This window comes from Falco naumanni, chromosome 3 (assembly GCF_017639655.2).
Source record: "Falco naumanni isolate bFalNau1 chromosome 3, bFalNau1.pat, whole genome shotgun sequence".
Classification (NCBI taxonomy): domain Eukaryota; kingdom Metazoa; phylum Chordata; class Aves; order Falconiformes; family Falconidae; genus Falco; species Falco naumanni.
This window is the reverse complement of record NC_054056.1, coordinates 4787240-4814839: the sequence shown is the minus strand read 5'-3', so window position 1 is coordinate 4814839 and position 27600 is coordinate 4787240. Positions and strand designations below refer to the sequence as shown.

General features: G+C 61.2%; 1 protein-coding gene across 1 annotated transcript in view; it reads left to right on the top strand.

The window, feature by feature from the left end:
• The window catches only part of ADGRB2 (adhesion G protein-coupled receptor B2), a 66517-nt gene that overhangs the window by 22458 nt on the left and 16459 nt on the right, over positions 1-27600 (top strand). Inside the window, exons 2-3 of the mRNA XM_040585621.1 lie at positions 15124-15346; positions 22612-23416. Of these exons, the coding sequence (XP_040441555.1) occupies positions 15124-15346; positions 22612-23416 (1028 nt within the window). The remainder of the gene's footprint in view (positions 1-15123; positions 15347-22611; positions 23417-27600) is intronic.

Below are 27600 nucleotides of genomic sequence, written 5' to 3'. Positions count from 1 at the left end.
GCAGATGTTCAAATTACACCCTTTTTTAATTTTTTTTTTTTAAATGGGGTGAATTTTCCCTGTTTAAAACCCCCTTGGATAAATCCACTGTGTACAGAGGAAATGTGCCTTTCACACCCAGTTTAATCTCATTAGTAGCAGCGTGGTGGGGGGACATGGGCACAGCCAGACACTCAAGGCAGTGCCTATGATGAGTAGAATCCTCAGTCGTTACTGTGCTTGGGTTGGAATTTATTTTTTCTTCCTCTGCCCCACATTTCAAGCCCGTTCCTTGCCCTTTCTCTGGCCTTGTCCTCCTGTTGTGTTTCCGTTGTGACAAAAATAGCCAAAGAGGTGCTAAAATAGAATTAAGGCGCTTGAATATGTAAATGCTATTTGTGCTCACCCTGTTGCCTCCTTAATTTCAGCAAGAACGATGTTTTTCTTCCAACCTCAGCCTGAGGAGGTGATTTTGGATCAGGGAGTACTGGGACAGAGAGCTGTACGGGGGGGCAAGGAGCTGGGGTTCCTTGGATTTGGGAGCCCCCCTCAGCACTGATGATGGTCTTCCCAGAAGCTCCTATAAGGACTGATTTTCCACCCAAAATTGGCAAGTGCCATTGCTAGCATCAGGCAGCAACATGCAAGCTCCCTTTGGCCACCCCGGGGGGGACACAGTGTCGCTCCTGGCTGGTCCCCATCCCGCCGAGGGATGTTTTGGAATCAGGATCTTCCTGGGAGGAGGCGGGGGTGTGTGTGTGTGGGTGTGCGGATCAGGCTCAGCCCCTCAGCCCTGCGGCACAGGGTTGGACTTCTCTTAGAGGAAGAGCTTCACAGCCCGGAGTCGATTCCTCTTTATGCGGCAAGGGGGGATATTTTGGGAGCGGTGCCATGAATCTCGGCTTCTCCGGCGGCTGCTGAGGGGAAGGAATTAAGCACTTTGAGAAGCTGGCAAAGGTCCCTCTGGGAGCCCTGCGGTGGCTTCTTCAAACCCATCGTTGTTTTTCCCTCCCATCAGAAGTTACAATACGTGGTCGCTGCCAACGCTGCCCATCCCTGCTCCGCTCGGGCGCTGCAGCCCCCCCAGCTCATGATGCTCGGGTGCCCGTTGCCACATCCGTGCACCGACCTCCCTGCGAGGCAACTGGGAGACCTGAGGGACCCTTAAATCCCAGCCCACACCTTCTCCCCCGTGCTGCGTGCTCCTTCTTCCCCCAGTCTGGTTTCTCTCCGCTGAGGCAGGTGCTGGCATGCAGGGAGGGCTGGGGAAGGCTCGCTCGGAGACGGGGAGGCTTGGGGCCGTGGGTGTGAGCTCTGCCAGTCGGCACAGATGCTGTATTTGCTCACACAACAGCTCTGCTTCCCCCTCCAGATTTTGCCCTGCAAAACTAGGGCACAGCCATGCTGCCCACGTCTCCTCATCCCCCCTGGCATCTGCTGCTCCTGGTGCTGGGGACAGTGGGGGGGGAGCAGAAGTGTCCCTCCCAGGGTGCAGCACCCACAGGGCTGGAGGGCTCCAGGGATGGATATGGGGGGATCGGATCCAAGTCCTGCTGCTTCATTTGGTCTCTGCCTGGCTTCCCATGGCAAAACGTGGGCAGGGTGGCCTTCGATTGCAGTGCCATCCCCGGCGTGCCGCTGCAGCCGGTGCCCGATTTGGGAAGGAGCATCAGCACGTTGCAAGGACCTCGTTGGAGGCATTTGCTCTGAATCCTCTCTCCCCACCTTGGGCTTGAGCACAGCAGTGGGTTGGGGTCCCAGCATGGCTGTGCACCCACCCGCTCCTGCTCTGCACCAGGCTGTGGCAGGGCGGCAGCACAATCTGCATTTAAATGGGGATATTTAAAGCCGGAGCCGGGTGGGAAGCGAAGGAATCAATTTCCCAAGTGGGAGGGTGGGGTGTTATTTTTATATATTATTGGATACGCAGCTTAAATCTGGCCCTGGAAAATGAAAAGGAAATGGGGCAGGGTGGGGAAGGGAAATCATGTCCCGGTGTTACTGCTCTGCAGCCACCGGCTCTGGATGTGCCAGAATTGCCTGTTGCTGCCAGCCCCTGGCCACACCACACTGTGTCCCTCCTGCCCAGGCCCCGGCTGGGGTGGCAGGAGGGGACAGGGACCTGTGCGTGCTCCTGTCCGTGCCCCTGTCGGGTAAGTCCCTGCAGCTCGGCATGCTGCCGCGGCGCTGGGTGCAAACTGCAAATGTTCAAAGCAAGGGAAGGCAAAGCCGTCGAGTTGTCATCAGGGCCTGGGGCTGTTCCACACAAGGATCCAAAGGGCTCGCTGCCCTCAGCTCTGAGCATCCCCTCCACTCCGAGCATCCCCTCCACTCCGAGCATCCCCTCCACTCCGAGCATCCCCTCCACTCCGAGCATCCCCTCCACTCCAAGCATCCCCACCAGCTCACAGCCATGTGTTTTGGAACATCACTGGCCCCAGTCTGGATGCACATGGAACTGTACATGATGCTCCAGCAGCGACGCTGTTTTTTGGAGGTGGGCAGGGGCTCCTTTTGTGCTGCTTGTTAATTAAGAGGATCATTCAGAGCCACTAGTAGTGTAGTGTGTTGTCTTATAATAGTTGTGATTCTGTCCCTGTGCCAGCTTCCATTAGCAACAAAACCCACTTATCTTGTTCTTTCCTATCTCTTCCCTTTATATTTTTATCCTTCCCTCTCCCTGCAAGTCTCTCTCTCCTCTTTTTTCAGCCCCAGCACCGCAGTAATAATTCTACCAGTCGTCATCTCGGTTGACAAAACACTGTTGATGTGACAGCTCCAAGCTATGAAATCTCCGTTACCGCTCGATAATTAATTTACTAATTGCATGCGCTGCTTCGCCACGCAGCTCAGAGCCAGTTCTGGGGCTGGCGGTGCCACCCTGACCTCAGCACCCGCTGGCCCAGGGATGTCCGGGTGGAGCGATGGAGTGGTCCCTTCCCTGTGCTGGGGACCGCAAGGGGGTCTCCGTGGGGATGGGGCCACACTGCTGCTGGCCATGCTGCTCCAAGGGGGCTTCGCCGTGGGGTGCGCCCCAGGTTGCTCCCTCCAGGAGGTTGGTGCATCGCCATTCTTCTGGGGAATGCGGGAAACTGGGATGGAAGGAAGGGGAAGGGGAATGGGCTGGTGTGGGCTGCAGGGAGCTTGTCAGGGTGGCCGGCATGCCCTGTCATCCCCCAGAAGCTTCTGCCAGTGCCAGCCATCCCTGAATGAGCAAAGATGTCACCTCCATCCTCTATGCTACCGGAGAGAAGGTTTCAAAACTGGTCCATAATTTTGGAAGAAAAAAGTCCTTCCTTGCCTGTCTCCTGGCTGGCAAATGTGGGTCTGTGCTTTGCCCCCATTCCAGGCGTCAAATGGGACCTGCCACTGCCTTCACACCCTGCGAGGGGCGGGAGGTGTCCCCAGATCCCCCTCCATGCACCCCCAGCAGCACACCGCAGCCCGTTTCTTCCTCTCTGTTAAAGACGCGTCCTGCATCTCATGTGTGATGGGAAGGTGTGATGGAGGGGAGAGGGGAGAGGGGAGAGGGGAGAGGGGAGGTCTCTCCTCCTGCCAATTCCATTTTAAACCAATTCAGAGACCGCCTGTGCTTCCTGCCCAGCTCCATGCCAGGGATCTGGGGCTCAGCAGGAGTTGATGGCTCCTGCACGGGGATTTTGGTGGCTGTGAAATGTTTTGATCTTCCCTGATTGCAAGAGTCAAAACGAACGGAGTCTGCCGGAGCTGCTGTAACCAAGTGGCATCTCTCACTTCGATATTGCTGCTTATTTTGGTCCTGGAGAGAAATGTCACATTTTGCTTTGTTTTGTTGATTTTTGGTTGTTTTTTTTACCCCTTTGATGTCTCAAGCCACCAGACGATGTTTGTTCATCTGCAGGAAATCTTTTCCAGGTCTCCAGTAGGAAAGATGGGGCAGGACCTCAGCCATGCCCCTGCCAGGGGAGCGGCATTTGGGATTAAACCCCCTGTTTGGGGTTGCAGGGGAGGAGAGCCCCTGCCATGCTCCCCAGCCCTCAGGGTCCCTGCCGCGGCATGGTGACATGGGTTGGCGTCAGGGACCGACAGACCCTGCGTGCATCTCCTTGGGCTTTGCAGCTGGGGAGGTGACACATGCTGGGATCCTCATCAGCCTATTTTTAGATGTTGCCTGAGACTCGGTATTGATTTGTTCCTACTGTCTCTACCTGCTGGGGCTCAGCTGCATTGGCACGTTGTCACCCACCGCTGGTACGGAGGCGGGGATGGGGCAGCTCGGGGGGACCAGCTCCATCAGATGCAGAGGCTGGAGGGGTGCCAGTGCTTGGCTGGGCTTGGCACCTTGCAGAGCTCTGCTCTGAGCATGTGTAGGATGCAAACAGGGCTGGGAAACTGAGGCACGGGCTAGTGGCGTGCAGGGGAGCTCAGTGCAGGGCTCTGCCCTGGCCCCTGGGCATGGGGCTGCCCAACTGGGGCATGGCTGCCAGCATGGCACGGCATGGCATGGCATGGCCACCTAACAGGGGGTTAAATGCCCTGCCACTGTGCCAGGGGACCTTCCAGGGCTGCCACCTCCTTACTGGGTAAATAAATAATGTCTCGCCTCTGAAGCCGCAGGGTTGGTTACATGGTAATTGCTTTTTGGGAGATGCAATTACCGGGCGATGTTGTGGAACGTGTCCTGCCTGTGTACCGGCACAGTCTCCCACCAGGACCCAGCTCCAGCCAAGGGTCAGGCACTGGTGGCTTCAGGTGCTGTCCCTGTGGGCGCTAAGGTCATTGCTGCCGCTTCGGGTGCTGCTTGCCAGGACGATGGCACCATCCTCACCCGCCCTGGCTCCCCTCCATGACACGCTGTCATCCCTGAGGGCAGGGGCTGGATCCAGCCAGCTCCATGTCCTTCCCTCTCCCTCCAGCCAGAGCCCCCAGACCTACCTTGATTTAAATCCTCCTCTGCTTTTTGGGCTTTGGGGTTCCCTCCTCCCGCTGGCAGGTGGGCAAGGGACGCACCATGCCGTGTCCCCCCAGGTTTGGAGGTTGTGGCTGCACTTGGCACCTTCATCCTGAGGCTGGGAAAACACCGATTCATAATTTGGGATGGGAGAGGAGGGGACAGTGAGGGTGGGCAAGAGGCACTGAAGGCAGAGGCTGTTTGGGTAAATGAGTGATTGTTTCAAAGCACGAAGCTGTGGCTCTCAGCAGCTTTTGAAGCCTTGGGAAATTTGTCTTTCTGACTCTGCAAGGTGCTCAGGCGGGGAGGGAAATGCATTACAAGCTGAAATGCTTTGAGAGCAGAGGGGAAATATTATGTGATTCAAGCCCCGTTCCTCCCAGCAAGAGGAACCCGGTGAACACAATATACTGTATTCTTCACATTCCTTCACCTCCCTGTGCCATGTGTGTAAATGTGCTTGTTCCCTCCCCAGCTCCGAGAGCCTGGGCTGCAACCAGGAGCTGGCTGCTGCGGCACCCGCTTCCCAACAGGCTGGGCACCCATTGCATCCAGCCTGGCCCGGAGGGGTGAAGGGAATGCTGGGCAGGGGCTGGGGGAAAGCCTGCATCCTGGTCAAGGATAAAGCCCCTTCCCATCCTGAGCATCCTGATGCTCCCCTGGCCTCCCACAAGGTGGGCTTGGTCCCCATTGGAGGTGGGAAGGGAGCTGGGAGGGGATGGGGGGGGCTGATGCTGAGCATCCTGAGCATCCTAATGCTCTCCTGGCTTGCCCCCAGGTGAGCTTTGCCCAGGGCAGAGCAGGGCACTGGGGGGGGGTGTGAGGGGGTGTGGGCTGGAGCCGCGCTGCGCCGAGCACACATCACCCTGCTGGGGAGCCTGGGAGCTCAGTGTGACGTGTAAGGAGTCGAAAATAGAATCAGTGCTGGTTTGTTCATGATAATAAATGGGAGCAAATCACAAACAGTGGGTAAGTGACTGACAAACGCTGGTATTTTAATGTCCTCACAAAAGACCCATGTGTAAGTGGGACTTTGCATGAGTAATTCCATACATTTTTAATGGTGGACCCTGGGGGAGAATCAATCACGCTGCGCAGTTGAGTTTCCCTAATGCACGGCACAGCACAAAGCAATTTTATTTGATAAGGCGGCGCCGAGAGCGGCGGGTTCCCTGCACGGGGGAGGGTGGCATGGAGCCTCTCCCCACCGAAGTCCTCCTGTGGACATCTCTGCAGGAAGCATCCTTTTGGCAAAGCTGTGTTTCCCCAGGAGGTACTGGCTTGGCTGGGGTCTTACTGGGAAGGTTTCTCTGGCTTTGAGGAACTGAGCAGCTGGTATTAGGGGTTTGTGCGTGGAAGAAACGTGCTCTGGGTTATCCATGGTGTGGAGATGGGTCTGGAGGGGCCAGCTACGGCAGTGAGATGCTCTCCCCAGTGGTACCCAGGGATGCTAGGGTCGGCTCGTGCCTCGGGATGTGGGGTCCTGCCTGGCCACCAGCCTCCCTCCAGGCCTCCTGCTTTTCAGGAGCATCCCAAGGCTCTGCTCCAGGATCGCTTGCAATCCAGGCTGCTGCCTGCACATCTTTCCTCAATGTCCCCGGAGAAGCCAGCTTGGCGGGCAGTGTGGGGGGAGAGATCGAGTGACAGGTCAAGAATAACTCCGGGGGGGAAAAAACGACCCTTCTCGGTATTCTGGATGATCCCAGCTCCATTCATCTCTGGTGCCAGGATGCTTAATTAATATTAGCAGAGCCTCCCCACGGAGCGAGCCCGGGGCTGCGCGGGCAGCAGCACCCCTAGGTGCCGGCTAGCACCCCGTGTGTGTGAGCAGCCCCCACCCGGTGCAGGGTGCTGCTGCCACAGCAGGAGGTTGTCACCTAGGGCAGTTCTGGGGCAGTCCTGGGGCAGTTCTGGGCCAGCTCGCCCATCCTCTGTGACCCCCCATCCTCTGTGACCCCGAGGGCTCAGCCTGGCCCTGAGGGTCCCACAGCCACGAGCCATGGCAGGGGTGGCAGGAACCTTTTCAGCAAGGGCAGGCAGAGGGTGTTAGCTTTTTGTGATGGAAATGTGGCCCTGCAGGAGCAAAGGCTAATGTGCTCTGGGTAGCTGCTAAAACTTCTGCCGGGGATATATAGCACCTCATTTACGATGATATTTTTTATGCTGAAATGGAAGAAAGCAGCTGCTATCTGTACAAACAAAATTAGGCCAAAGGAGGAAAGTAATTTTGTAAAAGAAATGGGGAGATGCAGGGGGAGATGGATAGGAGACAGATGAATAAACACAATCTACATAGAAACTGATAAAAATTCAATTTCTGCTCACACACGTCCCGGTCTAGCTCGCTCCCTTCCTCTCCTCTTCTCCACGCGCTCCGGCGTTGTCTGCAACCCTCGTGCATCCATCTGGGATGTGGGAGGCAAACACAATGGTCCTATTCTGTCTTCAACATGCTGCAAAATTTTCTTTAATTACAGTTCTTTAATTCCTCTGACTTCGGCTTTATATTCAATATTTTTCCCTTGCAAGCAGTGGGCGCCAGGGTGAGCGTCCCACGGGGCAAGACAGCCACTGCGCTGGGGGGTCCCTCTGGGCTTGATCCTGCTCCCACCATGGTGCTTCCATGGAACAGGGCTACAGGGTACCCAGATGGGAGATCTGGGACTGTAACCCCATGGGGTGAGGGGGATCAGAAGGAATTGGCAGCTCCTGTGAGTGATCTGTGGTACCCACGAGTCTGGCTTTATCCCCGTTCTCAGGACCGATGTCCCTGTAAACCTCAGCTCCTGGAGCCACGGGAGCACACTGGGCTCTCCCTGATGCTTTTTGAGAACATTTTGTGCCTTTGTCTGTGGGTTATAAAGAAAAAAAAAACAGCTCCAAAATCTTCCTGGGACTGCCTGTGCCCCACACATCAATGGCTTGTCTGCAAGCTGGGGTTGTGTGCTGTGACTGGCTGTGCAGTGGGAGCAATGCTGCTGAAGGAAGGACCTTCCTGGGGTTCATCACAGCAAGCTTGCTGGAAAATTCCTCGGCATGAGCTTAATGACTGACCACAGGCTGGCCTGGATGCTGGAGCTGGCCCATATGTCATCTCTGATCTGCTACCCACGCAGCTCTGGTGGCCCATGCCCATCCTGGTGCAAAGCTTGAATGGATGCGTGCCCGGCTCGCTGCCTGCTCCTCCTGCTCCTCCGCATCCCTGGCTGGTCTGGCACAGGCAGGCAATGCACCTCTGCTCTAGGAGGAGACTTCTCCTGCCTCTTCCTTCTTTCTCTGATCATGGAGGGAGCATCTCACCTGTTGACAGTCCTTTTCGGTGCATTTTTTGCAGCAGCTGCTGGGGAACCAGCTTTGATGGCTCTTTGATGCTAATGGTGGTGCCCCCCCTGCCTTTCCTGCACTGGGGGCTAAAAATCGACTTGGAGGAGCAGAAACCATGTGAGTGCTTGTAAATTGTGCAGCTGAGGCAGAGCAGGGCTGTCCTGGGGGGTTGTAGGGCTGACCCCTTGTCCTGCTTCAGACTCCTTGGTCCAGCACCAGGCTCTGGATGCGCCCCGAGGTGCTGCACATCCGTGCCTGGCGCTGGGTGCATGCATATGAGGGGCTCTTGAGTGTCCCCTGTAGCTGGGGACATGGGGTACAGGGCTTTGCACCAGCATGGTCCATCCCCACAGAGCGAGCATCAGCTCCGGGCGAGAGGGGATCGATCGATGAGAACAAAGTGAGCACACTTTGCATCGGTTCAGAGGGCAATGGAGCATGGAAATGGCCATGTCACCGGGGAGCGGGACGTGTGCCGCTGGGGCGCAGGGCCAGCTGGGGCTGAGCCCTCCTCTTGCTCTGCACAGAGCTCCAGGAAGGCCAGATCCAATTCTGCCAGGTGCTGAGCACACCCAGACAGACCCAGAGAGCTGGGGGTGGCATGGAGCATCCTCATAGTGCAGGACCTGCATTGTCCCCAGGGACCCCTGCTAAGGGGGCACTCAGGAGTGGGTGCTCTGCTCCACTCTGGCCCCCACCTCAGGCATTTGGGAGGCTTCATGCTCTGCACCGAGGGTTGCCATGCTAGCAAGAGCCGGGAGGGGAGATGGAGGGTGCGGGGCACCCATGTCCCTGCGCACACCCACGTCCCCCGTGCACTCCCACGTGTGCGGAGGCTGAGCCGAGCTGCAGCCTGGTTTCCCTAGGAAACCAAGCGGAGGCCAAAATCATGCGGGGAGGTGCTGGAGGGGCTCTGAAATGTGGCCCGAAGAGCTCCGCACCCGGGGAGCCTTGCTATCCCCCCTGGTGCTCCAGGGACACCGATGGCAGTGACAGTGCAGTGGCACTTGGGTGGCTAGGGGTGCAAGAGGGGCTGTGCTGGTGGCAGCTTGGCTGTAGCAGGGAGTTTTGGAGAGGGGGGGTTGGTGATGACACACAGCCCCTGGGCACCCCCCCTGGCACTCACAAATGACCAAGATGGGGCTGTCACTGGTGCTGGGGCATGTCCCTGCCCTTCTCGCTGCCATGGCCTTGTGCAGGATGGGGGCTGCTCGAGGCTCACCTAGAGCATCCCCTCCTGAGCAGCAGGTAGTTTGGGCCTATCCAGAGCCCCCAGCCCAGTGCAGCCCCTAACCCTGCTGCCACAGGGGCTGGGAGGTCACAGTTCCCCAGGAAGACCCCGTGGCTGAGCGGGGAGGAAGGAGGGCATCATTTCAGGGTCGAGCTGGAGCATCAGCCCAGGCTCTTTGGGGACCAGGCAGGCACGCAAGGAGCTTCCCGTGGGTGGCAGGGTCACACCTTCAACCCGTGTGCTGCCTGCTTCCCAACCCTCCTCCACCTCCTTCTCCTCCTCCTCCTCTTCCTACACCTCCTCTTCCTCCTCCTCTCCTCCTCCTCCTCCTCCATCAGTCTTTCACAGGCTGCCAAGTGAGGATGCATTTGCTGGGCTACACGCTCCAAAAGTTGATAATTCCCCTCCAGGCAATTAAAAGGAAGCCATTTCTCCTCAATCAGCTGTATTTGAATATGGAAATGATTTTTAATTACTCAGAGTCAATATCATTTTATCACTGAAATGTGTTTGAACGAGGTTCACCCTATTTGCAGGGCGTCTAATAAGCTGAATGCAAATTCACTGTGATTCACGGGTTTTAAATGTTCGGAGGAGCAAGGGAAGGTGCTGCCCTTTGAAGGTTCCATTCCCAGGCTCCTGACGGGGCACAAAATGCCAGCCACCCCCCTGCCCTGCCTGCTACCATCGGTGACAAGGCAGGGGGGACGTGGCAGGGGCCACGAGCCTGGTGGGGACATGGGGACTGTGACTGCCCCTTCCCCGAGCACGGCCATCCCCTGGCCCTGAACATGCCCAGGGTCAGCTCCCCACGGAGCTAATGACAGCTCGGCAGCGTTAGATCCCCAGCTATTGTCTCCTGATTAATTTGCTAATTATGTTCTGCTTTTATCCAAGAGGCCTGGCGGCAGTGCGGAAATGTCAGGCACTTGTTTATGCCCCGGGTTGCTGGCGGAGTGACAAAGGCAGGATCCCAGAGGAGCCACGGGTAACCTGGCCCTTCCAGCTCCGGCATCACCGGCATCACTGTGCCACGGCATCACTGTGCCACGGCTCCCACAGGGCCAGGACCGAGCTGCTGCCTCCGTCACCACCTCCCCCAGCAGCCCTGGGCCTGTCCTTTTGCTTCAGTTTCCCCCACGGTGGGAGATGAAAGTATCGGGATCCACCTCCCTGCACGCGCCGGGGGTTGGGAGCACTGGCACAGTGGCTCAATGCCACCACGCCAGGGCAGGGACTGACTGCCGGTGGCTGTGGTCCCTGTGCCTCTGCGTGGTTGTCACCAGGAGCGTGCAGAGCATACAGCACCAGAGCCAAAGGCCACCAGGGCAGCTCCCCCCGGGCACCGCTCTCATCTCCCACAGCCTCCTACACCTCATGCATCCCAGTTTACGGCTTACTGGGGGCCCCCAGAGATGCCACCTCCCTGCTGAGAAGGGGACAGGAGATGTGGCCAAGCGGCTTCCCAGGATCTGATCTCTGGGTTTTCCTGCTGTGAAAACCCATCAGGTGTCGGCGTTGAACACCGCGCTCCTGCAAGACTGAGCAGCCAAGATAACATCCCCGCTGATGGCTTCAGCCAGGCTTTCTGCAGCCCTCATGTATATTAATCGAGGTGAATATTTATGCAAAGTTTCTTGATCTTGGGCGGTTGCTCCTACGGCTGCTGGTTTGGGCAGTGAAATGGCTCCGGTGGCTGGAGGCTGCTGGCAGCCCTGCGGTGGGAAGGGGCAGGGCTGGTGGTGGGCAGGCAGGCAGGGCTGGGTGGCAGCTTGCCCCTTGCCAGGCTGTTCTGGCTCGGAGAAGATCTCCAGGCATGTCAGGATCCAGAGGGATTTATCCTCGCAGAAGCCCTGGGATGGAGCAGGATGATGCGTGGAGACACGGAGGTGAAAATCCTGCAGGTGTCCCGCATGCTGGCTCCCTGCTGATGTTGTGCTCATCCCCTAATCCCACAGACCGAGAAGGCAGCTTCTGCACCTGGCAAAACCTCTCCCAGTTTCTCCCAGAACATCTCCCCAGCGCGCCTGGCCCAGCGCCTCAAGTCCTTGGCGCTGCCCTGCCTCGTGCCAAGGCACCATCTCCGCATTGGCGCAGACGGCCACGGATTAGCTCTGGTCTGTCCTTCAGCGCACAAAGTGCCTGGAAAAATCAAAATGAAGACGCTGAGCTGAATCCCATCTTCCCGGGCACAACGGCTGCGTCCGTAGGGCTGGGAGCCGCTTGGGATCAGCCGTTGGCTGTGCCGCCGCGGCAGCGCTCCCTAACAAACCCCAAAGTGAAATTTATTTCAGAGCTTATTCCTGTCCTTCCTCTTCTGCTCATCACACGGGCTTCCCTCGCTCCTTTGCCTTTGCTTTTCTCTCTGCCACCACTAGCAGAGAACTTCACAGGAAGGTGCCTCGGAGGGGAGCAGCGGCCGCAGGCAGCTGGCACGGGGCCAGTCCCTCCATCCCGGTGATGGGCACCAAGTGACTGGCAAAGGCTCCTCCTGCGGCGCTTGCTGCCTCTTCCCATTAGAACCGATAATCTTGCAAACCAAACTTTACTGGTTTATCACTGCTTTTGTTTTTCCACTGGAGCAATTCACAGCGAAGTTTATGGGAAGCGATTCCGACAGGCGGCTGTGGATACCAGCTTCTCGGGGGCTGCCTTCTGCTCCCGTCTCGCCTTGTGCTTCGAGCTGAGGTGCTCCCGCTAAGCCTCTCCGAAATGCTGCTGCTCTGTGCCCTGCTCAGGGAAGACGAGCCCTGTGGATCGGGCCCATTGGGGGCCACAGGAGCTGGGGGGCTGATTGCAGCATCCCCACATCCCCCTGGCCAGAGGTTGGACTCCATCTCTTCCCTGAATCCTCACCCAGGGCTGTAGCTGCCATGGAGTAGCTGCCACCTGGGTGACTCTCCCCTGCCCCTGATTTCTGTGCCAAATGCTGGGGAAATAAAAGTCCCGTGTTGGGAAATTTCAACACAAGGTTGAACACCAGAGCTGGGGGCCTCAGGGGTCAATGGGAAGGGGGGGGCTCGGCCAGTCCCTGCCCAGCGCTGGCCATCCCGGCCATGCCCGCAGCCACGGATGCTGTTAGCCGTAGTGGCAGCGCCTGCATTAATGATTGTGGTGGCACCGGGGACCTTGTGTCAAGCTAACGGGTTATTATTGCCTTAATGGACAGGTCTAATTCCCATCCAGCAGGCAAAGCCCTGGTGTTACAACCTCCGCACACGCGGGCACTGCTCTAATTATGCCCTGCGAGCGGCTCTGCTTGCACTGAGCCTCAGCCCCCTCGAATCCAGTGGCACCAGTGAGGCCGAGAGCCCTGATCAGTGTTTTCCCCACAGCCCAGCAGTTCATCGGAGAGAGGAGGAGGATGGAGGCTCTGGGCACTCGCACCGATCAGCCAGGGAGATGCTTTGTTTTGGCTTGGAGGTCTCCAGTGCCTTCCAGAGCACTGCCTGGCCTGGGGGGCTGCAGGGGCTGAGCACCCCTCTTGCTATGCTTTGGGCTGGGGGCATGGCTGGCGGCGGAGCTCACGCTGTGGCTGGGGGAGCTTTGCAGGGATGCAGCGGCAGCAAGCAGCTACAGAGAGCACCCAGTTGTCCTGGTAACAGTGGGTGCCTCCGGCTCCCGCAGCTCAGCCCCCCCCAGCACCGGTGCCCTCCGGCCCCTATTTGCCCACCTGGGGCAGAGGAGACTTTTGGTGATGCCACCTGCAGCACTGGAGAGCCTGGGGTAGGGGGGATGCGGAGGCTGGAAATGACTCCCGCGCTGGAAGGGCAGCAGCAGGCACAGGGGGACGTTACGTGCATGACCACGGACCATCACCAGGCCTGGGGGCAGGGGGGTTTGCAGGACAGAGCCATGCAAGCCAGGCTGTGCCGTAGCCAGCACCACAATCAGGGCAGAGCCCATAGGCAACACTCAGGCAGCGCATCCTGCGTCGCATCCGGCATTGCATCCTGTATCGCATCCTGCATTGCTCGCAGGGCAGCAGTAGCTGGTGACAAGTGATGCGTTTGGAAATTTGGAAGTGTATCAAGCGTGCAGATCTATTTGGCTGCAGGAGCCAACACCTCGTGGGAAGCAGAGAGCGTGACCCAGGGAGCCGTGGGTTTGGGATGGCCCTTCTGCTGAGCTGCAGCCGCTGCAATGATCTGTATTTACAGAGACGGGTTCTGGAATATCCTCCAGTTATGTCTGAACTAATGATGCTTTTCTCCCTGGGATAAAAAACAGCCTGGAAAGCTGGTGTACTTGCTTTCAGCCTTGACCTAGAGGGGATGAGTGTCTGTCTGGGGCTGCTGGGCCAGGCATCCACGGGCTGCAGGGGGGGACTGGGAAAAGGGAACACCACAGGGGGAAGGAGCTGAATTGCACAAAGGTCTCAGGTGGCTGTGACCCTGCACTTCCAGCAGCACTGAGCTGGGTTAGGGCTGGTGCTGTGCTACAGATACCCAGGGTGCTGAGCAGTGGTCTCGGTGGTGCTTCCTGCTACCCAGTTCCTACCCCTGTTGTGCCAAGCCCTGGACAGAGGCTGCAGGGGCCACCCGGAGGTCTGTGCATCCCCAAGCAGTGCCGAGCAGGATGCGACCAGCGGAGGTGGACAGGCAGGGGATGGGAACACGCAGCATTTCCAGCGGCACTGCTCCTGCAGTGTGGCAGCGAGGCCATGCCACATCCCGCTGGGCTCCTTGTGGTGTGGCTGGGGCTCAGTGGTGGTGACACCTTGTCCTCTCCAAACCAGAGCAACCTGTGCTCCTGGTGGGCTCTGCCCTGGGCAGGATCCGTGCTGCGGTGGAGCCTCGGTGCTGGCCACTCTCTGTTACCCAAGGACCACCAAGACACTCAGGTTTATCCCATCTGTTCATGGTCTCCTTGTGAAACAGCAGTGCTGCAGCCCCCCCAGACACCACCATGGCTCTGGGAGTCTGACACCCTCCGTGTCATACACACTTGTGACCCATTTGTGTGGCCATGGGGCGTGCCAGCCCCATTTCTCACCTGGTGTTGATGCTCCAGCTCTCCCTGCATCGCACCCCCAGCCCCGCACCCCTGCAAAACATGCCCTACCAAGGCCTGCACGTGTGTGCAACACGGCTGCTGGCAGGGAGCACATGTATCCTGCACAGGGGTGTGCCATGCACGTGCGTGTGCACGCCACAGCACCCACCGATGTGCACGCGTGCACTGCCCACGCATCAGCAAGCACGAACCGACCGATTGCGTGCATGCACGCGCAACCCAGCCACGCACACGCGGGCACAGCACGCGTGCATGAACCATTTCATGTGTGTGCGGGCACATGCCTGCACACGCATGAGGCCTGCACGCACCGCTCCCCGTCCCCCGCAGCAGCACAACACCCGTGTGCGTGTGCACACCACAGCCACCCCCGTGCATGCACGGCCCCCTCCGTGCCGCCTGCATCTCCCCCCCCGCCGCTCCCCCAGCGTTGCAGCATCCCGGGGGTCACCTTCCCCCCCACCCCGTTCTCTGAAGCGGGCGGCGCGGTACCGGCAGCCGGGGAGGGGGTGCTCACACCCCCCTCCCCCCGTGCCCCCTCCCCCCCCCGCCGCCCCCGGTGTCCGTAAGGCGGCCCCCGCCGCCGCGCAGGCTCCCCGCCATGCCCGGTGCTGTCACACCGCCCCGCGCCCGGCGCATGCAGCAAGTGCCCGAGCGGCGCGCGCCGCCGCCGCCCCCGCCCCCCGCCGCCGCCGCCGCCACCGGGGCCCCGCGCGCCGCGCGCCCGCTCCCGGCCCCGCGCGCCGCCGCGCTCCCCCGGGCGCGCCCGGGCACCGGCTGCCGCCGCCGCTGCCGCCGCTCGGGGATGGCCAGCCCGCTGCACGCCGCGCCGCGCCGGGGCTACACGCGCTGCTGACGGAGCGCAGGTAAGGGCGGCGGCGGGGGGGGGGAGCGGGGACCCCTCCCCGGTGCACCGGCACCCCCTCCCCGCCGGTGCACCGGCACCCCCCCTCCCTTCTGCCTCTGCCTTGCCGGTGCACCGAGGTGCGGTGCGCTCCCCCCCCCCGCCTCCCGCCGCGGCGCAGCGGGGGCGGCAGCTCGCCGGGGATGCGGGATGCGGCGGCCGGTGCTGCCGGTCGCCAGAGCCCCGGATCCGCCGTGCGGCGCGCCCCCCCCCCCCCCCCCCCCCCCCCCCCCCTTCCCCGCTGCCTCTCCGGCCCCGGCCAACTTTCCTGCCTCGGCGGGCGGGGAGCTGCAGCCACGCCGCCGTACCGGCGATGCCCCGTGCCCGGTGCCCGGTGCGGGCAGTGGCATCCCCGGGCCCTGCCTGGAAGTTGCGCGGGGCTGCGGCGGCGGCGGCGGGGCGGGCTTGGCACCGGCGAACGGCGGCATGCCCGGGGCTGCCGGTCCTCCTCCGGGGCTACCGCCAACCCCCGGGGGCTACCAGTCTCGCTCCACAGCTACGGACACCCCCGGGGCTACCAGTCTCCCTCCATGGCTACCGGCCTCCTCCAGGGCTACCAGTCCTCCTTCGGGGCTACCGGACCCCCCACCCGAGCTACCGGTCTCCCTCCAGGGCTACGGGCCCCCCCCACGAGCTACTGGTCCCCCTCCGGGGCGACTCCCCCGCCCCCCCCCCCCAAAGCTACCGGTCTCCCTCCGGGGCTACCGGTCCCTCCCCGCAAGCAGTGCCAGGGCTCCGGCAGCCCCACGCGGAGGTGCTGCACGCATGTCGGTGGGCACACGTGTGTTGCTTGGGCACACGTATGGCATGGCAGTGCTGTGGTGTGTCATACGGCAAAGGCCACGGGTGGCATCTCTGCCAGCCCTAGCGTGGGCACGCGTGTGCTGCCAGCCCGGCACGCGTGGGTGCTCGGTGGCTCAGCCTCCCCACACCGGGGCTGGTGGCCCCACACAGTCACCCCTAGCCAGGGCCGTGGGGAACCGGCACGCACCGGGGTGCGTGGGCAGGCGTGTTGGCGGAGCCCCGGCAGCCGGAGGGGGGTTTTGCAGCTCTCCCCTGTGTGGGGCTTTGTTCGGTGCCAGCGTGGAGGGGCTGCGGGGACCCTCCGTGCCACGGCTGTGCCATGGGGGCGAGCGGTCCCCGGGGACTGTGGGCGTGTGGCGAGGGCACACGTGGGCGCCCAGCGTGTGCTGGCGCGGGCATGTGGGGCGTGCAGGTGGCAGCGAAATCCGGGGGGTGCGGGGGAGCCGCTTCCCTTCCCGAGGGACCTGCGAGCCCTGGGGTTCGTGGCAGGAGCGATGCCACGTGTGCCCGCGCAGGTCACTTGTTGAAGCACGGGGAGATTTTTCCGCAGCCCCGGCCGAGGTGGGGGGTGCGCGTGCACCGCGCCTGCACGGTTGGCGCTGGGGGCCCGTGGCAGTGCAGCGTGTGAACAACCCTTTGCTTTTCTAGGTCATGTCACTGCTGCCTGTGCTGGATGGCGCCTGGCAGCCAGGGCTGCCGGTGACGTGGGGGAGGTGGCCCTGGGGTGGCCGGGCTGGGTCATGGCAGAGCCTCTGGTTGGGGTTTCTTGGCCGGGTGCCGCCGATGGTTTGGATGGCGTGCGTGGGGCTGGCGCTGAGTCGTGCCGCTGTGGGAATGCTGCCAGCGGGGCGGTTATTTGGCACTGACCTCTTCCCCCCCCAAAGGTGGTGGCAGCTGAGCTGAGGGGGGCTCGTGGGGAGGGAGCCGTCTCGCATCGGGCGCCTGTGGGGAGGAGCGGGGTGGCGCGGCTGTCATCACCGTCACCATCACCTGGCTGCTGTCCGGCCACCCTCATCGGGGAGGCTCGGCGCCCCGATTCCCAGCAGCATTCATTACCAGTGGCACAGACGGCGGCGGATGCTGGAATTGGCCATAGGGCAGTGCCAGCCCGTCTGTGCCGGAGCCCGGAGCCTGGTGCCTGGCAGCGGCTCCTCTTCGAGGCCTGCCCGGTTGCTTGTCAAGCCTTGTCAGCAGACCCTGCTTTGATCCAGGGAGTTTGCAAGAAGCTGGGATCCTACAAATTTGATCTGTGCTGGAGAGAAAATGGATACGGAGCCGGCACTGCGGTCAGCTTGCTCCCTGACCGGCAGCCACGTGGCAGAGGTGCTCCAGCGCTGGCTGGGACACACTGTCTGCTCTTCCCGGCTGCCTCCGGCTCTTCTCGACGCCTCTAAGGATCTCTGGCAGCGCAGCTCTCCTGCCCGGTGTGACACCTCTGCCGTGCCAGTGCCGGGCGTTGGGCCGGAGGTGCTGAGCTCAGGCTGTGGAGAGCCCTGCCACGGCACCAACCTCCTGCGCAGAGCAGTGGGAATAGATGAGTCTTCCTTCGCTCGGGCTGTTCCCATCGGTACCAAGTCCCCATGTCCTGGGCTGGGTGCTCTCCAGGCTAGGTGGGGGCTACAGGACAGGCTCCTCACGTCCCCGTGCTCGGAGGAAGATGATGCTCAGCTGGATGGATGCGTGAACCATGGGATGAGCTGCTAGCCCTGGTCCAGCTCGACACAGCCCTCGGGGCTGGGCTGCTGTGATGCTTTGACACTTCTCCACAGGAATTTGGACCGAGGCCCTGCAAACTCATTTTCTACCACGGAGCCATCCTGTAATGGGGACGGGGCTGGCTCTGGGCCACCCAGCTCAGTTGCCAAACGTCAGAGGTTCTGTAGCTCCTTGGTGCTCGTGAGGGCCATTGCATGCCCCCCCGCTCTCGTCCCATCTGTTCGTTCTTGATGTCCTCCAAGAGCAGGATGAAGCCAGGGCCCTTCTCCTCCTTGGGGCACCTTGGAGGCTCCTGGCAGATCTGGGTCTGGCTGAGAATGGTGTGTGACAAGGAAAAATCCCCCTCCGGCATGAGCACCCATCCGGGCTGCCATCCTCCTGCTGCCACCCCTGTGACTTGGACCCTGCGTTGGAGCCCTCCTGGGGCTCTCAGCCCCCCTGCCCCATCCCTTTGCAGGATGGAGCTGATGGAGAAGAGGGAGCTGCATCCCAACGACATGGAAACTACTCATGGAAACTACTCGGAAGAGGCCATGGGAGAGTGGCAGGAGCAGCTGTGGCTGCTGCAGCCCCTGCGGGTGCCCTGCTGTGGGGGCGGGGGGGGCTTGCCTCCAGGGACCCCCACAGCCGTGGAAGGGGAGGCAGCACACACTGTTCCCTGGCAGAGTGTAATCCCTAATCCCGGTGGAGATTTCAGTGTGCTGTCTCTTGGCCTTGCTTTTGGAGTGGAGTTTTACCAACAGCAGTTAAGTAAAATAAATAAAAAGGCCTTTGCTTGCCAGTGCTAGCGAGGCTGAGCCAGTGATTGGCAAAGCGGCACCATTAATTACAGCTCGGCGCTGCTGCCAGCCTGCCTGCTTCAGGAAAGGTGGTGGCAGCGCGCCGGGGAAGCCAGAGGGAGAGGGGGAGTGTGCGGGGAAGGGCGAGACGTGGGAGCACGGAATGGGGGGGAAATATGGTCCCAGGTGCCAGGGGGATTGTGCCGTGGTAGGTGGGAGCAGCATGGATACCCCTCTCCCCGCTGAGCGCCCGGGTGGGCACGGGAGCCCATGCATACAGACATGTGTGCACGCACACACTTTGCAGGAAGCCACGTTTTCGGGGGGGGCAAGGGCTGGAGGTGGTGATGTCGGTGGATTTTCTCTGGCACCTTCACCCGGTGATGCTCAGAGCGTTAATTAGTTGGCAGAGCGAGGCTGTGTCAGCGCTGTCGAGGGGCGGGCAGGGGCTTGGTGCTGGGGGTCCCTCGCGCCGGGAGGACGGGTGCAGGGTGGCAAGGGCTAAGCGTGGAGGTGGTGCTTTGAAGGTCCCCAATGCCTTTGAACTGCTAGCGAAGATCCTGGAAATCGGAGGGTTGCAGACGTTCCTGGCGGGAAGAGCTCGTTAGGGCACTTTGTTGGCATCACCTCTGGGCAGGCAGGGATATACTCCCGTGGGATGGAGCCTGTTTTGTGGCCACATGGCCGTGCTGTCGGCTAGCCTGCTCCTCCCTAGATACCGTCACCTTTTGGCATGGACCGAGGCTGTTCCCACCATGGTTCAACACCCTGGGCTGCTTGGCCCTTCCTTACCCTGCTGCCCTTTTTCCAAGCCATCCTTGTGTTAAGAATTCTCACGGATCGCGTATTTTTTACACCCTATTAAAAGAACACTGTTGGGTTAAAAAGCGTGTCTCTCAAAACCCAAATCTCCTTTACTTTGCTATTAATCGTTTCTCAGATTATTAATGCCAGCAGGGTTTAGTGCCGCCTGTTTATCACTTTGGGGGCTGGTTGGTTGTTTCTGGCTTTGCCTGGTCGGAGAGGGGTGGCCGCGGCCAAGCAGAAGCGCGGTAGTCGGGAGCTGGCCCCCGCCGTGCCGGGAGGATGGAGCTGGACTGCATCCCTGCTGAAATCTCCATTCGGGGGGAGCATCTTCAGGGAAACAACCTGTTTGTGCGGTGTGAGCAGGGCTGGCGTGGAGTGTTGTCTCCTCCCGTTGTGCCGCGGCTGCTGGCGAGGGAGAGACGAGCCCTTGTTGGATCCTGCCGGTTACCGGAGCCGGGAGGGATGTGATGACAGCGGTGGAGAGGGACCGTGCTCTGACTGCCGAGGATGGGGAGCCCGGGATGTCGCTTCCGCATGGTCGCTTCCCGGCTCTGTGATGGCTCTTTAAAAGCTTTAATTAAAAACCCACCCTCTTCCCTGTGTCCGGGCAGGGAACAAAAGGCAAATGGAAGGGGCTGGAGCGGGTGCCTGCGGTGGGTGAGCATGCCAGCCTGTGCCAGCCATGCTCCGGGTGCCATCCCCTTCCCGGGGGAGCAGCACCCGCCCCTGCAGCAGCCCAGCGGGGCGGTTGGGTGCGGTGGGTCCCAGGGGGCAGCAGGCATCCCCCATCAGCCGGCTTCGCCAGCGGTGCCGCCATGCAGTCACCGACGGTGGGTGGTTTCTCCTGCATGGACCGAAGCCCTTTTGGAGGTGGGGGGGGCGATGACAGCGGGGCCATGCCCTGGTGCCCCGGCAAGGCTGGGCTCCCCCTTGCCGGAGCACACGGGCAGTGATGCTGCAGGCTGTGAGGTCCTCCCCGCGGTGCCAGGTAGGCTGTGACAGTGGCCCCTCCTCGAGCTGCTCGGTAGCTCCCACTGGGTGACTCGGTGCCCCAGATGTTAAATGTTTTCTTGGGCCCAGCTTGCAGCTCAATGAAATATCTTCACTGCAGCAGCAACAGCAAGCGCTGCGGGGAGCGAGGCTGGTGCTGAACGAGCTGTATCAGATTTGATCTGCTCTTAACGAGCCCCGGTCTTCAGTAGCAGCTACAGCATGGTGCTGGGCTCCCCGGCAGCCGCAGCCCTGGCAGGTTTGGGGGCTCGGGGGAGGCTCCCCACGGTCCAGAGCACCCGGGTCTTGCAGGGTGCCGTGTTTAAAAGGCCAGGAGCCCAGGGAGGTTTGGTAGTGGGCTGCCTGGCCGTGCCCGTCCCCACCGAGCTTTCCAGCAGCAGGTTTGCCTCAGCCGTGCAGGCAGGCTGGGCATTGGCAGGAGCCGGGCAGGAGGGATGGGTGGATGGCAGTGCCGAGCATCCCTCCTCGCTGCTCCCAGGTGAGGGAAGCAAGCACCATCTTGTGTCCCTGCCAGGCTGCGGGAGCCCCAGGAGCTCGCTGCAGAGCAGCAGCTGTCCCTGCCTGACCTCCTCCTCCTCCTCCTCCTCCCCCCATCCCCGGCTCTCCCGGAGCAATGGAGGGCTTGGACTCTCCGGGAGACCTCAGGACCTTGCTGGGCGCTTGAGGAGCATCAGTGGGGGATGCTCATGGGGCTCCCTGCTCTGGCTGCCCCTTGGCTCCCCATTGCTGCTGCCACAGGTGGGGGGTCTCCTGTTGAATTCCCAGGGGTCTCCCAAGGGTGGAAGTGGCTGCAGAAAGTGGGGGTTTCTTTTGACCTAGATCTCTCTGCTTACACTGGGGGGTCCTGCCCAGATCTGGCCCCAGACCTGGCTGCTCCCACTGGCTCCATCCCAGCCCCTTTCTCCCCATGCCTGCGTGCCACTGGCAGACACCGGCTGCCGGCACCGAGCCCCGTCACTGCCGGGGCGGCAGGAGCCAGTGCCAGCCTGTTGCATGAGAGCTGGGTTATTTTTAGCTCTTTAATGTGCCCATTATGGCTTCGGCACATGCTCGGCCGAGGCTCAGGCTCCCTCCCTGATGAGCAGGGGGATGCCCTGGTACCGGGGCATCCGCCAGGGATGATCTGGGAGCAGGAGATGTTGTTTGGGGGTGGAGAAAAGCATCCCTGTGTCATGCTGAGTGCTCGGCATCCCCCACGCATGGCTGGGATGGAGGGGAGCAGGGACCTTGGTGATTTTGGAAATCAGCCTCTGGAACAGCACCTGTCACTTGTGGCCACCTCCTGACCATCCCCTGCTGTCCCCAGGGCTGTCCCCTCCCTGTCGCTGCCCTGGGTGCAGGCTGGCCTGGCACAGCGGTGCCGACACGTGCGCGGTGGCCTTGGCCTCTGTAGAGCCACGCTCCGGTCCCACTTAATAAGGCCACCACGTGCATTATTTTATTAATGAGTTATTAAAAAGCTATCCATGGCGATGCTGCTGTATACCCAGCATGTTGTCCAAGAAATATGTACTTTAACGATTGCTTGCCCTGTGCTGGGCTTTCCTGGCAGGTCAGGGGGAGAGCTGTTGGGTATCCCTGTTGGGGTGCCTGTGCACCCCAGCACATCACCCTGGGCTCCTCTGCTGAGCAGCTGGCCTTTCCCCACAGTGCTCTGGGGCACCAGCAATAGCTATGAGGCTTTTTATAGCCCCATCTGGGCAGAAGCTGTTTGGTGACTCCTTGCCCAGGTTGTGCTTGGCTGGCTGCGGTGGGTGAGCCGAGGGCAGGGGGGATCCCTGCGGTGGGTGTCTGCTGGCTGCGGCGTGGGAGCTGCATCTCTGCTCTGATGGTTTTGGAGTAGAGTCCCCGGTCTGTGCTGCATGGTCCCCAGCCCAGGGGCTGCCTTGGCAGAGCACAGGGAACCAGGCAGGGGTCTCCAATGGCTGTCCCCTGCTTGCAGGGTGACAGCTGGCGATGTGGACCAGCTGGGATGCTGCTCCTGCAGCGGCTGGGGCTTGGTGCAGGGTTTTGACTCCCCTGGCACAGCGGGGAGCCCACAGTGACTTGCCTGCTGCTAAGCATCTGTCTGTCTGTCTATCCTGTCTGTCTATGTCTGCCTCTCCCCCAGGGCAAATGCCATAGGATGACCGCTGCTGGTCCCCTCTTACTGGCTGTGATATCTTCTCTCCTGTGGCTCACACGGGGCTTTGACCCGGCTCCCAGCGCCTGCTCCGCTCTGGCCTCTGGCGTCCTCTACGGCTCCTTCTCCCTCAAGGACCTCTTCCCCACCATCTCCTCCGGCTGCTCCTGGACCCTGGAGAACCCTGACCCCACCAAGTACTCGCTCTACCTCCGCTTCAACCGGGAGGAGCAGGTCTGCACCCACTTCTCGCCCATGGTGCTGCCACTTGACCACTACCTGGCCAACTACACCTGCGACCCCCGCGGCGAGGCCGCCAGCCCCCCGCCCGCTCACCAGCGGCCGGAGGAGGAGGAGGAGGAGGAAGAGGAGGAAGCTGAGCTGGAGCTGTGCGAGGACGCAGGGCCCTTCACCTTCCTCCATTTCGACAAGAACTTTGTGCAGCTGTGCCTGGCGGCCGAGCCCGAGGCAGCCCCCCGCCTCCTGGCCCCCCAAGCCCTGGAATTCCGTTTCGTGGAGGTGCTGCTCATCAACAACAACAACTCCAGCCAGTTCACCTGCAGCGTGCTCTGCCGCTGGCTGGAGGAGTGTCTGCAGGCTCCTGGCGCTCGCCGCTGCGGCTTCACCCACGCCGGCTGCAGCTGCCAGGCGGAGAGCCCACCGGCACCGCGGCGCAACGGCACGCGGCACGCCGCCCGCACGCCTGCCCCACCGCCCACCGCCGGTGACTGCTGCCCCACCGACCTGCATTCTGCGAATGCCAATGATTTCGACCTGCCCGAGGTCCCACACGGTGAGTGGGGTGTGGGGGGAGCCCCGGGGATGGACCCCCTGCTGCATGCGTGCTTCTTAGCAGTGCTGGGCACCGAGCAGGGAGGCTGTGCAATGGATGGATCCTGCCTGTGCACGCTCTCTGGGGCAGGAGGGGTGCAAATCTGGTGCTGTGCACAGAGCGGGGAAGCCATGCAATGGAAGAATCCTGCCCATGCACACTCTCTGGGACAGGAGGGGTGTAAACTGGGTGCTGTGCACTGAACAAGGAAGCTGTGCAATAGATGAATCCTGCATGAGCACACTTTCTGGTGTAGGAGGGGTGCAAATTGGGTGCTGTGTACAGAGCAGGGAAGCCATGCAATGCATGAATCCTGCCTGTGCATGCTCTCTGGGGCAGGAGGGGTGTAAACTGGGTGCTGTGCACTGAACAAGGAAGCTGTGCAATAGATGAATCCTGCTTATGCACACTTTCTGGGGTAGGAGGGGTGCAAATCTGGTGCTGTGCACAGAGCAGGGAAGCCATGCAATGCATGAATCCTGCCTGTGCATGCTCTCTGGGGCAGGAGGGGTGTAAACTGGGTGCTGTGCACTGAACAAGGAAGCTGTGCAATAGATGAATCCTGCTTATGCACACTTTCTGGGGTAGGAGGGGTGCAAATCTGGTGCTGTGCACAGAGCAGGGAAGCCATGCAATGCATGAATCCTGCCTGTGCATGCTCTCTGGGGCAGGAGGGGTGCAAACTGCGTGCTGTGCACAGAGCAGGGAGGCCTTGCAAAGTGCAAATCCTGTGCATGCTCCTGGGTCCAGCGCACCTCGTCCAAGCGGCGGCCAGGCCCAGTGGAGCTGCAGCTTGCTCTGCCCTTGCCGTGGCCCGGCTGACCCTGTCAGTGCTGCTCAGCGCCACGCCGGCCCCGCCGTCTGCCATGGCTGCTCTGGCACAGCCTGCACAGCCGCGGGGCCTCGGTCACGGCCTCCCTGGCACAGGGCTGCTGCTCGCCTGCCGGCGTGCCCGGAGTGGCAGCCCTATCACTCTGCATTGGTGGAGATGTGGAAAACAATTTGCAGGTAAAATGACCCTTTCCCGTGGCAAATTACCCTTGACTGCTGCAGCCCAGGCGCTTGTTATTCCAGGCAGGATGTCACGGCACGGTGGCACGGCGTGGCCGGGCTATTAACCAGGCGGAATGAAGCCATTTGCTCGTTACGGAATTGCAGAAACCTCGAGTGAAGATAAAGCAGCCGTGCTTACCCGCGCCCTGGGCACCAGGGTTGGGCTGCCCATGGCAGGGACCTGCCTTGCCCAAGCACTCCCTTCACCCGTGGGGCATCTCTGCCCAGCGCACCGAGGTGATGCAGGGGTTCTGGGCCACATCTGGCCAGATGTTCCCCCTGCGCCAGCTCTGGGTCATGCACGGGGAGGAGTATTCCCAAACTTAGCTGCGTGGGGCCTTTATCCAGCAGATTAGGTGGCGGTGATGGGCTGTGGGTATATATACGATTTCATTGGGCTTTAGCATATATTTCAGGAGCTAAATGTCATTACGGGCAGATCCCCTGCTTAAATCCCTGGCCTGTTACAGCTGCAGGGTTACAAATCGCCTCATCCCACGGGGAGTTGCTTGAGCTGATTTTGATTGGTTGTTTCTTTTCCTTCCTATTTTTTTCCTCTCTAAATGCAACTCTGCATGGACGATTAAGAGCTCAGTCCCAGGTTCAGGTGCCATCCCCAAGGTCAGCCTGGCTGACCCTTTGCCCAGGGCCCTGACACCCGCTGTGTTCCAGGGCTGCCCGGGGAGCAGTGGGTGCTACGGGCTGCTGGCACGGAGCGGAGCTGCAGGATACCCCATCCCCTCGCTTCTGGAGGGGATTCTGCATCTCCTCATGGCTGGTTTGGTGGGTCTTAGTAATGCCAAGCATGGCTCAAAGAGAGGATGCTGAGCTGGGTGCTGGAGATGGGGGTCCCTGCAGAGCTGGCACGCTTGGGCGTTGAGCTGCGTGCCACCTCTCCGTGGACTGGCACACAGACCGGCTGCAATGGCGAGAGCGCAAACTCCCGCTCCTTCCCCAAATTACATTTGACATTCAATTAAAACCTGGAGGTGCCTGGAGGTACGGTGTTATTGCGGTGCCAGAGCCACAAGGGTAATGCGCTGCCTCGGCCGCACCGTGTGTCACGCTGCTGCCAACCGGTGCAGCCCCCGCACCCCGGTCCCCCCCCCTGGGCACTCGTGGCTGAACCCTGGGGCTGCGGGGCTGGAGCACAGAGCGCCCTTCATGGCATCGAGGGGGGGTCCTGGGCTCCCACCTGGCCTCCCCCCAGCACCCCACGGAATGGAGAATGGCTGCCTTTCAGGGTGGCGGTGGCAGGCAGGGCCGGGGGGCTGAATGGCGCCTGTGAGCCGAGCCTTGGCGGGCGCCCAGCGCTGATCTCACCCTCCTCCGCCGAGCGCCGCAGCCGCGCAGCGATGCGGGAGCTGGCGCCCACCCAGCCGCCCCCCGGGCCCAGCCGCAGCGGTGACCCCAGGGGTCCCCATCCCCTCCGTGGCATGGCTCTCCCATAGGGATGTGGTTGGGACCAGGGGGATGCAGCCCCAGGGCAACGCAGCGCTGGGTCTGTGCGGGTGGAAGTGCGGGTGGGTGTGGGGATGGGGTTGAAACTTTTGTGGGGTGATGGTAGGCACGTTATAGCCGTGCGGTGGGGGGGGTCTGTGGAGAGGGGACACCCCCACAGAGCCTGCAGTGCAGAGGCTGAGCTGTTTCAGCTCTGGGGGTTGCTCTGGGCTGTGTTTCCCCTTGCTCCAAACCCATCATCCTTTGGAAACCAGCCCCCTCCCCTCCCCCCGCCCCAGGAGGTGATGCCGGGAGGTGATGCTGGGAGGGGGCCACATCTGCCAGCTTGCAGGGTCACAACCAGCCTTGGAGGACTTGCTGAGGTCCCCAGAAAATCACCTCTGCCCTTGCAGCCCAGCAGCCACAATGCAGGGCTCAGGGAGGGGGGACCCCCAGGGCAGGACCGGGTGCAGGTGCCGGGGACGGCCCCAGCTGCCCCGCAGTGACGGCCGGGGATTTAGTGCTCTCCGAAGAAAATTGAATTTGGTGTCTCTGTCGAACACAGCCGGGGAGAGAGCCCTCGTATATCCTCAGGATTTATGGTTTTCCCCGGGCACTTGCCGTGATGCGCGTAATTCTGCTGTGCCGCTCGCGGGGGCGGGCAGCCCTGTGGCAGCTCAGCCCTGCAGCCAGACAGACCCCCTCAGAGCAGCCCCTTGGCCCCCCTGCACCCCACCAATGCCACGGGGTGGGATGCACGGAGAGAGGAGCCAAGGGTGCTGGGCTGCAGCGGCAGTGACGGCCAGGAGCCCGCGCAGGGGATGGGTCCGGGCAGGGGTTACGCTGGGTTGAAGGCAAAAGTCAGTAAATTTGGGTCTGGTTTACAGCACTAATAAGTGTCAGTGCAGGCAGCGCTCCCGGCCCCGGGCTCGTATATCACCTCTGTGTTGATATGGGAGCTGCAGCGTGCCCAAAGCATGGCTGGGAGCTGGCCCTGCAGTGCCAGGTGTCCCTATGTCACCTTCCCGCTGTCCCTTGGGGACATCACTGTGCTTGGCTGGCAATGCCGGGGCAGCTCGGTGAGGTGGTAGTGCCACCCCCGGCTGCTCTCCTGGCTGTCACAGCAGCAGGGTGCCCATGGCACTTTTGGGGGCCACGCGCCCGGCGTGGCATCGGTGGTGCCCAGGGAAGTCACAGCATCTGCGGGCAGCAGCAGCCCCGGTGCTGCCATGCTGTGCCCAGGGTGAGTCCACAGGAACACACCAGCATCTTGCACCCAGGTGTGGTGTGGTGTGGGACAAGGGATCCTGCTGCAGGACAGTGGGATGGCCTGGGGGGTGTGGGGGAGGCCGGGGAAGTCATCCTCCCCTGCGCCTGCCGCCGCACCTCCCGCCGAGCCCTCCACATGCCAGTTAATTTCACGCCAAGCGCTCTTGATGGATCACTTGTTATTTTTGGTGAGCTGAGCCATAAATTTGTGCCACCTCACTGCAGCAAGCTGTTAAGTGGGGACTGGAGAGCACCTCTGCCCAGCGTGGTGGGGGCACGGGCACCCTGGCTGCACCGGGGACGCAGCACCCTAGGCCATGCTCCAGCTGCAGCCCCAGTGATGTGGGATGATATGTCTGGGGGAGCTGTGACACATTTTTGGG